Source organism: Triturus cristatus, chromosome 8 (assembly GCF_964204655.1).
Source record: "Triturus cristatus chromosome 8, aTriCri1.1, whole genome shotgun sequence".
Taxonomy (NCBI): domain Eukaryota; kingdom Metazoa; phylum Chordata; class Amphibia; order Caudata; family Salamandridae; genus Triturus; species Triturus cristatus.
In genome coordinates, this window is record NC_140591.1 from 1554211220 (window position 1) to 1554226879 (window position 15660).

Below are 15660 nucleotides of genomic sequence, written 5' to 3' on the forward strand. Positions count from 1 at the left end.
TTATTAGCCCACTCAAAGCCACACAGGGAGGCTTTGCGGGCTTCCTAAATCTTTACGATAGCCCTGCGTCACTCATGTACCGCTTTACGTGGTGTAAAAGTGACGCAGGGCTCTCATAAATAAGCCAGAGTGTATAGATGCTGAAAATGAGGAATTACCATGGACATTGGGTGCAGTATTCCTGGTCCCTGCAGTAGTTCCTTTAGGGCAAACTTTCAATCCGGTGGAAATCCTGCCATCTGCAATGAGACATATCCTTCGTGTAGGTAATTCTAGAGTGCAGGAATACTACTGTGGTCATCTCAAGGGGCCTGTGATGGGGTCTATGAGAGGTAGTGTGGTAGGCGCGCCTGGATCTAGGCAGCAGGATCATCGTCTTCTATGCTGTGTGACATCTACTTCCTGTTCGCTATTGGAGGGAACGCCCATTTTTACTTACTTAACAAACTAGCTCGGAGAGACCCACCGTACCAAGCTCTAGTTCCCTACTCTTAACAGACCCAGTTTCCCCTTCTTGTTGGGGTATTTTGCTTTTCACATTTGATTTTTATGATCTTAGTTTTTTGGGCTGACCCTGCCAATTGCATTAGCCAATTGCTTTTGCAGCGCCTGCTGTGCTATGCCCCCATCACACACACACGTCTGTGTCCCTCCACTGTCCAGCCATATTCTGATAGCCCCTGACTCAGCCACGTCATTACTTCTTCAACCCCTTTCTCCAACTAGTGCTTACTAAATAACGTGTCCAACTCCTATTAAGGCACCGTGAGACCCGGCCTAAACACAGCAATTCTTTAAAATCTTCTGTCCCTCATATTGTCCCTCCCCATACCAGGACCCTGCACGGTTCCTCTTCTTTTTATTTTCTTCTTGCAGACATCTAGAGGACTCCAGGTGTGTAGATATAACATAGGCTCAATGCTTCAGGATTGTGCATCCAGTGCGTGGAGGCATAGAGGACTCCAGGTGTGTAGACATCTCAGGGGCTCCATGCTTCAGGCACGTACATTCTGTGCGTGGAGGCCTAGAGGACTCAGGTGTGTAGACATCACATTGGTTTGATGCTTCAGGATTGTGCATCCAGTGTGTGGAGGCCTATAGGACTCAGGTGTGTAGACATCTCATGGGCTCCATGCTTCAGGCTCGTACATCCAGTAGGTGGAGGCCTAGAGGACTCAGGTGTGTAGACATCTCATGGGCTCCATGCCTAAGGCTCGTGCATCCAGTGTGTGGAGGCCTAGAGGACTCAGGTGTGTAGACATCTCAGGGGCTCCATGTGTCAGGCACGTACATCCTGTGCGTGGAGGCCTAGAGGACTCAGGTGTGTAGACATCACATAGGATTGATGCTTCAGGATTGTGCATCCAGTGTGTGGAGGCCTAGAGGACTCAGGTGTGTAGAAATCTCATGGGCTCCATGCCTAAGGCTCGTGCATCCAGTGTGTGGAGGCCTAGAGGACTCAGGTGTGTAGACATCACAGAGGCTCCATGCTTCATGCACGTACATCCTGTGCGTGGAGGCCTAGAGGACTCAGGTGTGTAGACATCACAGGCTTGATGCTTCAGGCTCGTGCATCCAGTGCGTGGAGGCCTAGAGGATTCAGGTGTGTAGACATCACATAGGATTGATGCTTCAGGATTGTGCATCCAGTGCGTGGAGGCCTAGAGGACTCCGGTGTATAGACATCTCATGGGCTCCATGCTTCAGGCTCGTACATCCAGTAGGTGGAGGCCTAGAGGACTCAGGTGTGTAGACATCTCATGGGCTCCATGCCTAAGGCTCGTGCATCCAGTGTGTGGAGGCCTAGAGGACTCAGGTGTGTAGACATCTCAGGGGCTCCATGTGTCAGGCACGTACATCCTGTGCGTGGAGGCCTAGAGGACTCAGGTGTGTAGACATCACATAGGATTGATGCTTCAGGATTGTGCATCCAGTGTGTGGAGGCCTAGAGGACTCAGGTGTGTAGAAATCTCATGGGCTCCATGCCTAAGGCTTGTGCATCCAGTGTGTGGAGGCTAGAGGACTCAGGTGTGTAGACATCACAGAGGCTCCATGCTTCATGCACGTACATCCTGTGCGTGGAGGCCTAGAGGACTCAGGTGTGTAGACATCACAGGCTTGATGCTTCAGGCTCGTGCATCCAGTGCGTGGAGGCCTAGAGGATTCAGGTGTGTAGACATCACATAGGATTGATGCTTCAGGATTGTGCATCCAGTGCGTGGAGGCCTAGAGGACTCGGGTGTGTAGACATCTCATGGGCTCCATGCTTCAGGCTTGTACATCCAGTGTGTGGAGGCCTAGGGGACTCAGGTGTGTAGACATCTCATGGGTTCCATGCTTCAGGCTCGTACATCCAGTACGTGGCGGCCTAGAGGACTCAAGTGGGTAGACATCACATAGGCTTGATGCTTCAGGCGTGTCGATCCAGTGCGTGGAGGGCTAGAACACTTCAGGTATGTATCTAGGGTGACCGAGAACCCTGAATAAAGTCGAGGCTTCCTCCTTCGATATCTGGTAAGTAGTGCCACACGCTGAGCTTGTAGATGGGGGTCCAGTTGACGTTTTAATGTAAACTAACCATCTCGCATAACATGGGACTGGGAGGGACGGAACCTCTTCCTTCTAAGCCTTTATTTTTGGTGTTTGCATAAAGTAGACTTGTTTTTGTAAGTAAGGCTTCTTAGATGAGTGCCCTGCTCCACATCTTCTGTGTGCGGTGAACTATTTATAAACCCGGTGTACCAGCAGCAGCGGATTATGTTTCAAAGAACAGGCGAATGGGAAACCTACTATGTGACAGTTGTTGCAGAGAAGGGCTACATCTTTGTTCAAAAGAATTACATTTGTAACAACCTCTGGAAGCCCATGGGCTGGATCAATGGATTCTAGATGCCAAAGCTCAGGGTTTGGTTCCAGATGCCTCTTGTGCAGAATGACAGGACATGGGCGTGAGCGGGTGTACATGGACTTCGGGGTGTCTGGGGCAGTATCTGTATTTTCATTGTATTGTTAGTTATACTCAATTCTTTTGGGATAAGTTCAAAATGTCTTTTTTGTCATTGGGGTGGTTCAGGAAAAGAGAATGAAACATAAGCCCTTCTCAGCTCCTTGCTCAAGCATTGTAATGGACAACTGTTTGGCTTCTATTGAGGTACATTTGGATAAAGAACCCTCATTTGGATGCAACGTTGTGCTTCATCCTGGATCATAGTAAATATTCCGCTAGGAAGCGTCATTCCACCATGAGGGATAAAGAAAGTAGGAAGCGGCGTAGAGAGGAAAGCTTTTTTTCCCCTTCTCCTGGTTTCTCTAAGAACAGTTGCTAATTCCTTTATCAGAGGCTTTTAAGAAAAGGGGAGTGGGTTCTCGGAATTTCAACAGGCCTGGCAAGAAAATGTGATGCAGGGGTTCTGAAATAACAAACTAGAGGGTACACTCTGGAGTTCAAAGAATTCCCCCTACAGTCAGTTCCGGTCCATCAAAGCCAAGCCCAGGATCCTGTGAAAATTCAAGATTATCCCAGAATTTTGGGCAAAAAATACAATCTGCCCTAAGGCAAAGTCATAGGAAGGGTAAGATGTCTACTGCAGTGCATCCCTGGTACTGAAGTCTTCGGGTCATAATAAATGTATAGAAACGAAACCCGTACGTAAAGAATACTTTCGATGGAAACGCTGCAATTGATAATTCCATTGGTGTTCCCAGGAGAGTGGAGGACCGCACTGGACGTTCAGGACGCCTGCCTCCAGATTCCAATAATTCCCCCTCATCAGATGTTTGAGATTCTTGGTCGAAGAACAGCTTTGAGATCCTCACCGATGGTCTCTACGAAGGTTCGAACACTGCTGGTGGCCATTCTACAGAGCAATTGGATTTTAGGTGCACACTCCCCTGTACCACTCACTTAATTTACTTAGCATCAAAAACCAGTGTCCAGGAGCACACAGAGCGAATAGGTCGGATATTGAAACATTATAGATTTCTAATCAATTTGGAGAAATCCCATCCGGTTCCAAAACGGTTCTTGGAGCTCATTGGGCCCCGATTCTAGACTTTACTGTGCCATACCTCACTTCCTCAGCCGACAGCTGTCAAACTACACCAGTTACTGTTTATTCTGGGGAGCGGAAAGGAGAGCCAGCAAGCCCAGAGCAGCCGACTTTGGAACTGGGGAACCGGGTTTGAGTCTCGGCATTGGATCAACATCCTGTGATTCTGGGCAAATCACTTAATCTCCCCGTGCCTACCAAAAATGAATGTATCCTTGTGTACCGTAACTGGTGCTCATGTAAAGCGCTCCAAAATACCTTCGGGTCGAGTTCGTGCTATATAAATCTGCAACAACAGAAAAAGCCCTGGAAGACAGTTGACAATGGGCAACTAACATGTAAAATGTTTGTTAGGTGCCATAAACTCAGCACATAGATTAGGGGAACTAGGTTATCTATGGATCAGACCTCCTCACACAAGAGATTTTTTCAGAGGGAACAGGATAGAACTCTTCCTTCTTGGTTTCTAGTTTCTACAACTGAAGAGAAATCTAAGCATACACTGGATGTGCTCAGAGCATTTAAAATCTATCTGCCAAGATCTCCGGATTAAAAACTTCATGAAAGAGCCATTGTCAATGTTGGTGTTTTTCATCGTGGTTGTAAGGCATCTACCGCAACCTTAAGTGGAGGGTTCACGATGTGATTTCGATGACCTATGGTGTTTCCCTGAATTCTGCTCTTCTAGGAAAAGTGTAGGGTCAATTTCCCTTGGGGATGGCTGCATCCTGGAAAAAAGCATGTGGGTCCTCTGTTACTGATAAATGCATAGCCTATATACATATGCTATGATATATGTAGCTATATTACTCACTATAGGTTAGATGTAGCAAATATAAATTCTTGATTGTTTACTCCTTGTATGTTGAAGAAACTTGATTCAATGTTAGTTGTTGAATCGCATGATCATGGAGTTGTGAATTTCTGTGAATGCGGTTACTATCACTTCTCTGGTATATCCGCACTTGGTACATAATGGTACATGAAAGGGGTTGAGGAGGTGATGTCAGCACTACTTAGCATCGTCATTACTCCGAATACCCTTTTTCTAGAACTAGTACTCACATTGTCCTATTCCTAACGTCGATTCCTTAGTGTTTTGATTCGACAGGAGGTGTTTGGAGTCCTCTTACTATTTACTGCCAATGTTATGTGAGGGCCAAAGTGTGGAAGTAGCTGGCAGTGGGAAGTTTTAAAGTTTTATTGTGGTTATACTGGGTCACGTGGGACTGCGACCAGAGGTGGGACATCTCATTTAGTAAGTATTGGTATTTGAAAGTCACTTGGAGTCACTGACACCGACACAGCGTTGTTGCATGGACCTCAGGTGGGAGTGGGCAGATGTTTAGGAGCCTTGGCTAGTGCTTGGGTGGCCCTGGAAGTGCCAATGCTAACCTGGGCTTTAGGGGTCATGAAGGAGGCGCCAGGAACAGAAGGTAAACAGGACTCTGAGAACCAGGAAAACTCTGATCTCCACTCCCTGCCCCTCAGCAACAAACAGGAGGTGCCTAAAGGTGGAGCAAGGGTTCAACACTGACGCCAGCGGGGTGGCGAAGGATATGTAATGTCACTCTCCTTGCGTTGGCGGGGACACTGCACATCTACATGGTCATGGGGATAAAGACCATGTGCCAGATTATTTGCAGTCATGTCACTAGATTTCAAACTGCAATGTATAAATACAATGGAAAAGAGAACAAAATGTGTAAATAATTAACTTAGCAGAAGTAGCATCGAAAATAAACAAATTAATAAGGATGCATTAAAACTGCAAAACAGCAATAACTTCAGTTTTAGGTATTTTGGGTGTGAGGGATGCTTCAGTGTGGCAATAAGATGGTATATGAGGAATAGGTCATGTGACGCAATGTTGTACTTTTGGTTCTCTAGGCAGAACCATTGATGGGGTGCCGGAGCAGGTGGCTGAAGGCATGTCATCCTTCCGACTCACCAACTCTACACCTGGCTCGTCTCAATTATTGCAACCAGAAACCAAGAGCCAGGGAGGCAGAGAAGCGCTGTGTGAGCATGAGAAATAAAACAACAAAATGCAGGTGCCGGGAAGGTATAACCATAAGAAGAAAGGTAGAAGCGGAGGTCAAGTGAAAAGACCAAGAGCACCAGTGAATGGGAGTATTGTGGGTCAGGAGACAGACTACAGCGGGCACGGCACTCACCGCCAGGCTAGCCGGTATCTACGATTCTACATTTAAAAAAAAAAAAAAATGCTGTTGACACAAGTTTTTAAGTCGGCAAAATAAGTAATTTCTTGACGTGCATGCAAAAGACCATCACTACTTTCAACCAGATATATTTATTTGCAATGTGTTTTTTTTTACGTTGAGAGGGGAGTCAGCCGAAAGAGCATTTATTTCAGAGAGATTATGGTGAGGGGTCTAAATGGCCAATCAGAGATTTCCTCAAGTTCAGGCAGGGACTCTAAAACTCACAGTGTAGCTCCAGTATCTGTGAGCAGCAGTCCATCCCAAAATGGTACACTATGATCCCTTTCAACAGGAAGACACGCAACAAGAGAAGATGGTTGACACTGCCAGGGACACAACAAGACATACAATTCCCAACCTGAAAAGGCTCACTTCAACAGAGAAAGAAAATGGATTGCTCTAAGTGTAGGAGTCAATTTTATCCACTAGGATTTCTTCTGGGTTGGAATTATGTGCTTTTACAATATTCACATGTATTATTATAGGAAGCGACTGACCACGTGTAACTCAGTCTTGGCTATGCCGCAACCAACCAGCCCAGACTCAGCTGCTTCACCACAATTCTTCCGAAGAAGAACAGATGAGCCCTCTAGGCCACCACCGTGCTTCATGCTACTTTCATCTGTCATGGGTTTCTTGTCCTCTAGTTAGAAGGGAAAATGCTAAAAAGGCCAAACTAGACTACTCCTTTTGAGGCGCGACCAAGGCATCTGGGTGATACACATTGGAAACACAATGTATACAACAGAGATGAAATCCCAGGACTTCTAATGTTGGCCAGCATTTCCATCAATCACTTCTTGGCTATCAAACATGGTTTCAAATAACAATTCAGTAGCCTGTGAGCCACCAATTATAAATATAGTTTTACATAGACATGGCTATTCTCTCAGAAAATATAAATCAATTCATTTTTGGTCCCACAGTAGTAGTGAAGCAAGCTCTGAGTGAGCTTTAACGGTGCCCTCGGGCCCAAGGGAAGGGCCTAGGCAGCAGTCACCATAAAGAACATCTGCACAGGTGGGACCACACCTGCCCTCATGTGGAGGTCCATTGTCCAGCAGCTTCTCATGGGCATCTCACCCAGGTCAAGCCTAACATTTTCTCAGCAGGAGCCTCATTCAGTCATCGCGAGACATGTTTGAGAGGAGTCTGGCATCCGCCTGGGAGGACTGCGAAGAGGCGGAACAGTACATGTCGCTTGGACACCAATATCTTATATCAACAAAGGAGCAGTTCAGACACAGGTTTATCAGAGTTTGAGGGTTGGCGCCTTTATATGGCAAGCAGTCTAACTTCTTAAAATAAGAATTGGGCTCATTTAGCGGTACCCGCATACCCAGATAAGGGGCCCTCTACACTTTTAAAGGCCTGATGACCCCTAAGAATTCTTCCAGGCGTCGAATGGAAGAGGGTCTTATGGAATGCTACAGACATCGAACAGAGCCTTTTCCTACAGTCTTCTGCCAGATCGATCGTACTGTAACACACGCCTGCAAAGTGCTGGACAGACTAGAAAATCTATAAGGCACAAACAAAATCATCTAAGACAAGCTCGGATTGTAGGCACTTTATGAAAAGCAATGAACCCTCGTTACTCTAGCATAGAGTGCTGTAAATGGTGCAAGCAGCCCTTGTAACAGGTAAGCACCATCAGAAAGACAATGACTGAGTAGTCAGAGGAAAATGAGAAATGGATCTGGTAAGCTTCGAAGAGTATACTCTTTTCCCTTTTTAAACATATAGGTCTCTGCTTTGCACTTTCACTTAGCTCCAGAAATACCTATGGCACTCTTCCACATCTTTGCATGAAGGGGACATTTAGTTTAGAGTCAGTGCAGTACCAAATACAGTGTGGTGCAGCAGTCGTATGGGACTGTTCCGGTTCTGAAAGTTCCTGGTTGGGGCAGCCTTCCAGTAACAAGCATGGCAGCCAAGTGATGTCCAGCAGGATGATTGGATTGTTTCTGTTCTTTCACTTCCTGGTTGACTCCTCCTTCAAGTAACAAGCATGGCAGCCAATGGATGTTCAGCAGGATCACTGGATTGTTTCTGTTCTGCCACTCCCTGGTTGACTTATCCTTCCAGTAACAAATATGGCAGACAAGTGATGTCCAGCAGGATCACTGGATTGTTTCTGTTCTGCCACTTCCTGGTTGACTCATCCTTCCAGTAACAAACATGGCAGCCAAGTGATGTCCAGCAGGATCACTGGATTGTTTCTGTTCTTTCACTCCCTGGTTGACTTATCCTTCCAGTAACAAATATGGCAGCCAAGTGATGTCCAGCAGGATCACTGGATTGTTTCTGTTCTGCCACTTCCTGGTTGACTCATCCTTCCAGTAACAAACATGGCAGCCAAGTGATGTCCAGCAGAATCACTGGATTGTTTTGGTTTGACTACTTCCTGATGGGTCATTCCTCGGGTAACCAACATGGCAGTGGAGTGATGTGTGGCATCTACTAGTAACAGAGGAGTGTTACTGTTCTGCCACTTCCTGGTCTATTCATTCCTCCCTTACTGCAGTTGACGCCAGGTTTTAATGGATTTTAGCTCATGATTCCAAGGGGTGCTGCCATTAAAAGTCCATCAGTCAATTGGCAACACCCCCGGCACTGGTCCATATGATGGAGGTAGAAAGGTCACGCTTCACTGCTACCGGTCTGCCAATCTGGGTTGTTGAAGTCTTGGTCCGTCAAGTTCACTGTGTAGGGCACATCAATGACACCACTGGATTCCCCTCGCTGGCCACTGGCAGAACGCCAAGAGTTCAAAGGGCGAATGGACTTCTTAAACCTCTGAGGAAAAAAAAAAGTAGAAGAAAAAAATTATAAACTCATCCATTCATATTGCACCAAAGGCCAGCAGGGGGCATCAATGCGCTCCTGCGGTATTTGAGGCAACAAGACCAGTACAGTGAGACACTACATTTGGCGCAATAACTCCAAATAATAGCAAATACCAGTTTGAGTAAAAATAATCAAAGTTAGAACTATTGGTATTTTTCTTTCGTTTACAGACATATATGCTCTTGCAATATCAGAGTGCGCATAAATTATACGAATCGCAAGTTGGGAAACTTGAGTACTTAGGCAGAGAGCTGCTCCTTCCCATGGAACACATCTTCAACACTGCAGACACACTAAATCTTCTCACCTAAAATGTTTTCTGGCATTTTTTATGCGTAGGATAAGCTCAATGCCACCCACACCAAGCTAAAAAAAAGTGACAAAGTCTTTAATATTTATAGCAATTGCAACTCCTATGCCAATAAGGAAAAGGTGCTGCCTTATGAAAGTTATTTAAAGGGGTCTGCAAGGTAGAGGTAGATTTTAAGTTTTTTGCCTGTTGCAAAACACAAATGCTCCGAAGCACTCGTCTTACAAGGCATATTCAGATGTGGCTGCCGCAGGCAGGTCAGTGAATGAGCCCTCCTACAGTAATGTTTCCAACTCTCCATGAAACCTCTATAGACCCCCGAGGCAGTGGTTCCCAACCTTTTGTCTGCTGTGGACCCCCACTTTATCATTACTGGAACCTCAGGACCCCCACTGAATCATTATTGAAACCCCCCTCACTGAGTCATTACTGGAAGTCAGGAACCCAGGACTAAACATTTGATGATTTGAACCACAAAACAATACACACAAAATCCTGAAGCAAGCATTCAAACAAATACACAAATAATACATTTAATTTAATTTGCAAACAAATATGATTTTTTTAAAACTGATTAATAGGAGGGTTGGAGTTTTTCTAAATTCAATGGAGCCACTCATCGCCCATAATACATTCTATCTGATGCACCTGCGAATCAATCGGAGGAAACTAATTTAATTTTTAGCCTCCAATTTCAAATTCCTGGTCATTTACAGTACATTTAAACATTTCCAATTGTACATTTAGCCACTTTATGTATTTACACTTTATTAATCTGTTAATATTAGTTAAATTTCTAAGCAGTGACGGACCCCCTGAGGAGGCTTTGCGGAACCCTAGGGGTCCCCAAATAGGTTGGGAACTACTGCCCTAAGGAGTAGTCCCGCATGCAAGAGATGTTGGTTGTAGATGTAGGTCATGGATTTGAGGTGCCCCTGATACCCCGAACCACACAATTCCTTCCAAAGTAGAACAGCAACATTTCAGGGACGTTTGAAGAGATATTAGTAGAGAAGTCCACCAGGATAGCAAGAGAGTTCAATTTCGTAGATAGTCAAAGGCTACATAAATGTGGGCAGGACTGTAACGTGACCTCTCTTGAAAGGGCAGGCCCTAGAGCTTTCAGCCATCCACGTTGACAACAGCAACCAGAGCCAACGAGAGGTAACAGCATTTTAAAGAATCTACGGCTCCTTTGCCAAACATGTTGGGAGAACCTTAGAGAGACTTGTAGAAATGTAGAGCCGCACCATCGGTCGGATGCCATACTGGTATTTAAAGCTCCTAAAATAAAGGTACCACCAGAGTATACTAATCTATTTATCTAGGCTTTCAAAGATTAGCCAATGGTAAAAAAAAAGGTTTTAAAATCTCTCCCACATTTAAGACTTTTGTAGTACAGGTAATGCGATGAATAGAAGCATCAGGGAAGGATACATGAATTCTGGTTAGGAAAGATCTAATGACCAGGATTAAGCGGGATTCTTTCAGCACAGACATTCACACAGCAAGGTTATCAAGCACAGGAACAATAGGAAAGACATAGATTTCCTAAGAGGTTATCAGATGAGCCCAGACAGAGCAAGTGTCACCAGACATTCTGCCAGACCTCAAGATCAAGGACTCTTGTGGAGAACGAAAAATGCAGGACACGACAAATGCTCCAGGATAGCACCATTATGCATTGATCACAGTGCGTATAAGCAGATGTGTTGGATGTTCACTAGAAACTGACTGCAAGTCAGCCTCAGTCAGTCACCTGAGGGATGGAAGGACAGATGGGACACTAAATGTCCAGCAGTAGCAGAGAGTCTAAGAAGCTTCGCCGTAGTCGTGACAGGCTTCCACTCTTCGTTCACTAGTGTGTCGGAAGCTCCAGAAGGAATACTGTACTTACGTCTGTCAGGGTCCCAGTTTCCTTAAAGATGGCCACTCCCGCCCAGATGGGAATCTGTATACAGCAGAGCGCCCCCATGCAGATGCCCAGGGCTTTGCCCCAGCGCGGATACTCGTACGAGCCGTAGTGCAGCGGTGTGTTGTACATCTCCATGAAGATATAAAAGAGAATGAACTGTGAACAAAGAGACAAGATCTTGATGTAAAATTAGCGGTCTCAAAAGCGGGCACTTCTTGTGCACTTCTTCTGTGAATTCATTAAGTGTGAATTCATTAAGTGTGTCACAACAGATAGATTTGCGATCTGGTACCGATAGAGCCCACTCTGAATATAAACCCCTTCACGAAATCCAAGACAGACTCATCTTATCGGAAGTAAAGACGCCACTTCTCCAAAAATCACATAGTCTGCAACACCAAAATCCATGTCGCAAACACTAGAGTGGGCAAGAGCAGGAGTCTCAGACGGTGGGAGACAAAGGGAGCAGCACATGGCAGGAGGCAAGCCTCTCCATCAGCTATCTGAGCTTATCATTACTTTTTTTTAAATACCTTTATTTGCATTTTGTCAAACAAACAGATTACAGTGGACATAAGTGAGAAAAAGGAAAGAAAGGGGGGAGGGGACGGGGAAGATGAGGCAGGTAAGGAATCGAACACTGATCAGACATTGAATAAACAATCATCACAGGTGCAAAAAAGGATCAGCAGTCATTTCCAGAGCATTCACAAACTGTGATATACATCAAGTGCATATAGCTAGTGACTGATCACAGATTGCATATTTGTTGTACAAACTATCAGAAGGACCACTTTTTAGTGTGCATACGAATCAAAGAAAAATATTCATCCTATCAACTGTACACATCCATGTCTGTACCAGACTATATGGTTCAGCGTCAATTGTGGCAAAATCGGTTACAATTTTTTTTTTATAAATCTACAATTAAACATAAAACCAAAGAAAATCATCATCACATCGTCACGCCCTGGTTAGAGTATGTAGAAGAAATGTGTCGTCTACGTAGCCATACTGCATTAGATGTGTCCCCCATCCTCCAGCTGATTAAGAGAATTAGTGATCATATCGTCGATTCTTTGGCTCATGTAATCAGCTATCTGATCTTAGGCAAATTTATACAGCGCATAGGTACCCTGAGGCTTCCCAGCGCTAAGTGAGTCGAGTGTGCACCCTAAATCGTCTGGAGCTGGAGGTTAAACTAAGGAGGGTAGCGCCATACTTTTATCATCTACCTGAACTGAATCTCATTAGGCTCCATTCTTAACTCCCTTGGCAGAGAATTCAAAAGTTTGGGGGACAGTAAGAGACGATCTGCCACTCCATCTGGATCTGTGAACGCGTGGCATCCTCAAGAGACCCATGTTCAATGATCTTAAACTCCTACTGGGAACTTAAGCTGATAGAAGAGCCAATATCAGTGCAGGTCCCCTATGATTCACACTCCTGTGAACCATGCAGAGCGCCACAAATGTATTCTGAAAAGCCTTTTTCAGCTGCAGAAGAGTAGTGCGAGACATTCATCTGTCTATTCCCTGCAATTGTTTTATTTATATTTTGAATAATTATTGTTTTTCCCCCCATTTCAATACAAATGCATTTTTTACATGGACCTTAGAAGAGAACAGTATAACAAGACCCACTCCCCAGATATCATGTCTTCGGTCAGAGCTTTCCTCGATAACTATTCACATCACTCCCCTCTACTTCTCATTAGCAGCTCAAATTCCCTGCGGTCTCCTCACTTGTCCAAGATTAAACACAGGTAAAAAAAAAAATCCTACAGGTATTTAGTTCTGTGTCTTTCTTAGAACATTTTACTTTTCCTTAAAAGTTATCTTACTTCAATGAATTCTCTATTAAAATTGAGGCAATTTCCGTCCGCTAGTCATTCCAGTCCTGGCCTAGTCACACCCCATAGCACCTTCTTGTTTTGAATAGTTCTTTATTGTTTTTCTACCATCTACAATAGTCATCAGTGGGTGATCAACTTTCAAATCAAATGCAAGAGTACAACACACCTCCCTTGCATAACTCTTAAAAAGAAATACCCCTTCATCTCCTTAGATTCTCAATTCAAACTTCAGGTTTCTCCGGGTTAAGATCCAGGATGCTGATGCAGTGCACACAGGAACAGCGTTGCCCATTCTGTCCTCTCAGTGCTGTGATTTCAGGCTTCCTCTTCCTGAGAGCTACACGTTCTCCTCTGGACTCTTCTTGGCCTCAGGAGGTATTTGGTATTCAAGGTAAGATTGTTTGCATGGTAGGAGAGGCAGAGGACATGTTATTTTGTATTTTTAACTTAGTATCTGCCCAGACCTTGAGATTTTGTATTTGTCTCAATTCTTAAGATCTAATCTTAATTTTTGTATTAGTCTGAATTGATGTTCCTTTGAGAACTCAGACGTTTCCAAAATCCATACATGACCAGGTAAGGTTTTTTCTTCACAATCTAATCCATCCAGACTTGACTTTATAACAAGCACACTTCGAATACAGAAATTTGAGAGCATCATCCTTTTAGGGGGTTGAAGAGTCAGTCACCAAAAGTACTTTATGAAAGATGAGCTGGGATGGGTCTTGTATTTAGTTAAGTGTAGGCTGCCACAAAGGGTGCCACTAACAGGGCACCAGATTGCCCCCAAAAGTATCAAACACGGTTTAAAGTTCGATGTTGACGATAGGACCACTGATTTGTTTTGTTTATCCTGAGATTTCCAACACCTCACTGCGCTTTGACTCTTTAAGGGTTGGAGAACTGGAGGCACAGGTGTTAAATCCAGATGTCTGCCCAACCAGGTCAAGTTTCACCATCATCTTAAGGAGCGAAAGCTCTGTCTTTGCTAAAGTAATTAGAACAACATCAATGAAAAGACCATATTATATTGACTTCCTGCACTCGGTTTCTAAATTGTAGATGTTGCACTGGTGCTTCCATAAACATTGTAAATGTTAGAAATGTGTGGGGATTAGTGGAAAAAAAAAGATGTCCCTAGATGGATGGGGAACAGGATGCATGGATATTTGTTTTTAGATTAGTCGTATTTGCCACTGAACCTAATTTATGTACTCGAATTGGAGGAGTTGTAGTTAGCAATGCAATGAATTTGAAATTGTGTACAATCTACATTTGTGTAATACTCGCCGGATCAATCAATCTGAGCATTTAATATGGAAGAGTTATTTCATTTCATCTGACAAAGAACAGACAATCAGTCAATGAGCTTCCTAATGTTGTCATATGTTTGCCTTTCTTTAATAAAGTTGGATTGGTCTAGGTGTTTGAATATGTTCTATCCGTAAAGTCAACTATTTGGCATATATTTTTAAGATGAGATTTAGATTCACCGAGGGACTGGGTCGCCATCCAGCTTAGGTATCAGTTATGCAGTACTCATTCATGGCCTCAGTTACTGTGCTTGTACCTGGAAAGTTACCATCACTCCTTACATCCTCATAATTTAGTCATACTTTACGATACATTAGTCCTCCCTCTGTTTTAGGCCAGTTCTTGTTGCAGAATTTTTAGGTGAATTTGTTCAGTTGAGACATTTGGCCGGACTCCTACATTCTGATTTTAAAAAAGTGTAGCTCATTGCAATGTGTGCTGCTGGTCGTGGCGGACCATGTTTGAGTGTTGGTCGTTGTAGAGGTGTGGCTCTGCAGCATTGAGTGTTGGTCATTATATTGGTGTGGCTCTGCAGCATTGAGCGCTGGTCGTTGTAAAGGTGTGGCTCTGCAGCATTGAGTGTTGGTCGTTGTAGAGGTGTGGCTCTGCAGCATTGAGTGTTGGTCGTTGTAGAGGTGTGGCTCTGCAGCATTAAGTGTTGGTCGTTATAGAGGTGTGGCTCTGCAGCATTGAGTGTTGGTCGTTGTAGAGGTGTGGCTCTGCAGCAATGAGTGTTGGTCGTTATAGAGGTGTGGCTCTGCAGCATTGAGTGTTGGTCGTTGTAGAGGTGTGGCTCTGCAGCATTGAGTGTTGGTCGTTGTAGAGGTGTGGCTCTGCAGCATTGAGTGTTGGTCGTTATAGAGGTGTGGCTCTGCAGCATTGAGTGTTGGTCGTTATAGAGGTGTGGCTCTGCAGCATTGAGTGTTGGTCGTTGTAGAGGTGTGGCTCTGCAGCAATGAGTGTTGGTCGTTATAGAGGTGTGGCTCTGCAGCATTGAGTGTTGGTCGTTATAGAGGTGTGGCTCTGCAGCATTGAGTGTTGGTCGTTATAGAGGTGTGGCTCTGCAGCATTGAGTGTTGGTCATTATAGAGGTGTGGCTCTGCAGCATTGAGTGTTGGTCGTTTTAGAGGTATGGCTCTGCA

General features: G+C 44.6%; 1 protein-coding gene across 2 annotated transcripts in view; it reads right to left on the reverse strand.

Moving 5' to 3' along the window:
• Positions 1-6347: 6347 nt before the first annotated feature.
• The window catches only part of LOC146806134 (sodium-dependent proline transporter-like), a 309885-nt gene continuing 300572 nt past the window's right edge, over positions 6348-15660 (reverse strand). For both annotated transcript variants that reach the window (XM_085623473.1, XM_085623474.1), the window contains exons 14-15: positions 11332-11505; positions 6348-9073 (exon numbers count right to left, since the gene is read on the reverse strand). In XM_085623473.1, coding sequence (XP_085479599.1) covers positions 8918-9073; positions 11332-11505 — 330 coding nt within the window. In that variant the 3' untranslated portion in view covers positions 6348-8917. The remainder of the gene's footprint in view (positions 9074-11331; positions 11506-15660) is intronic.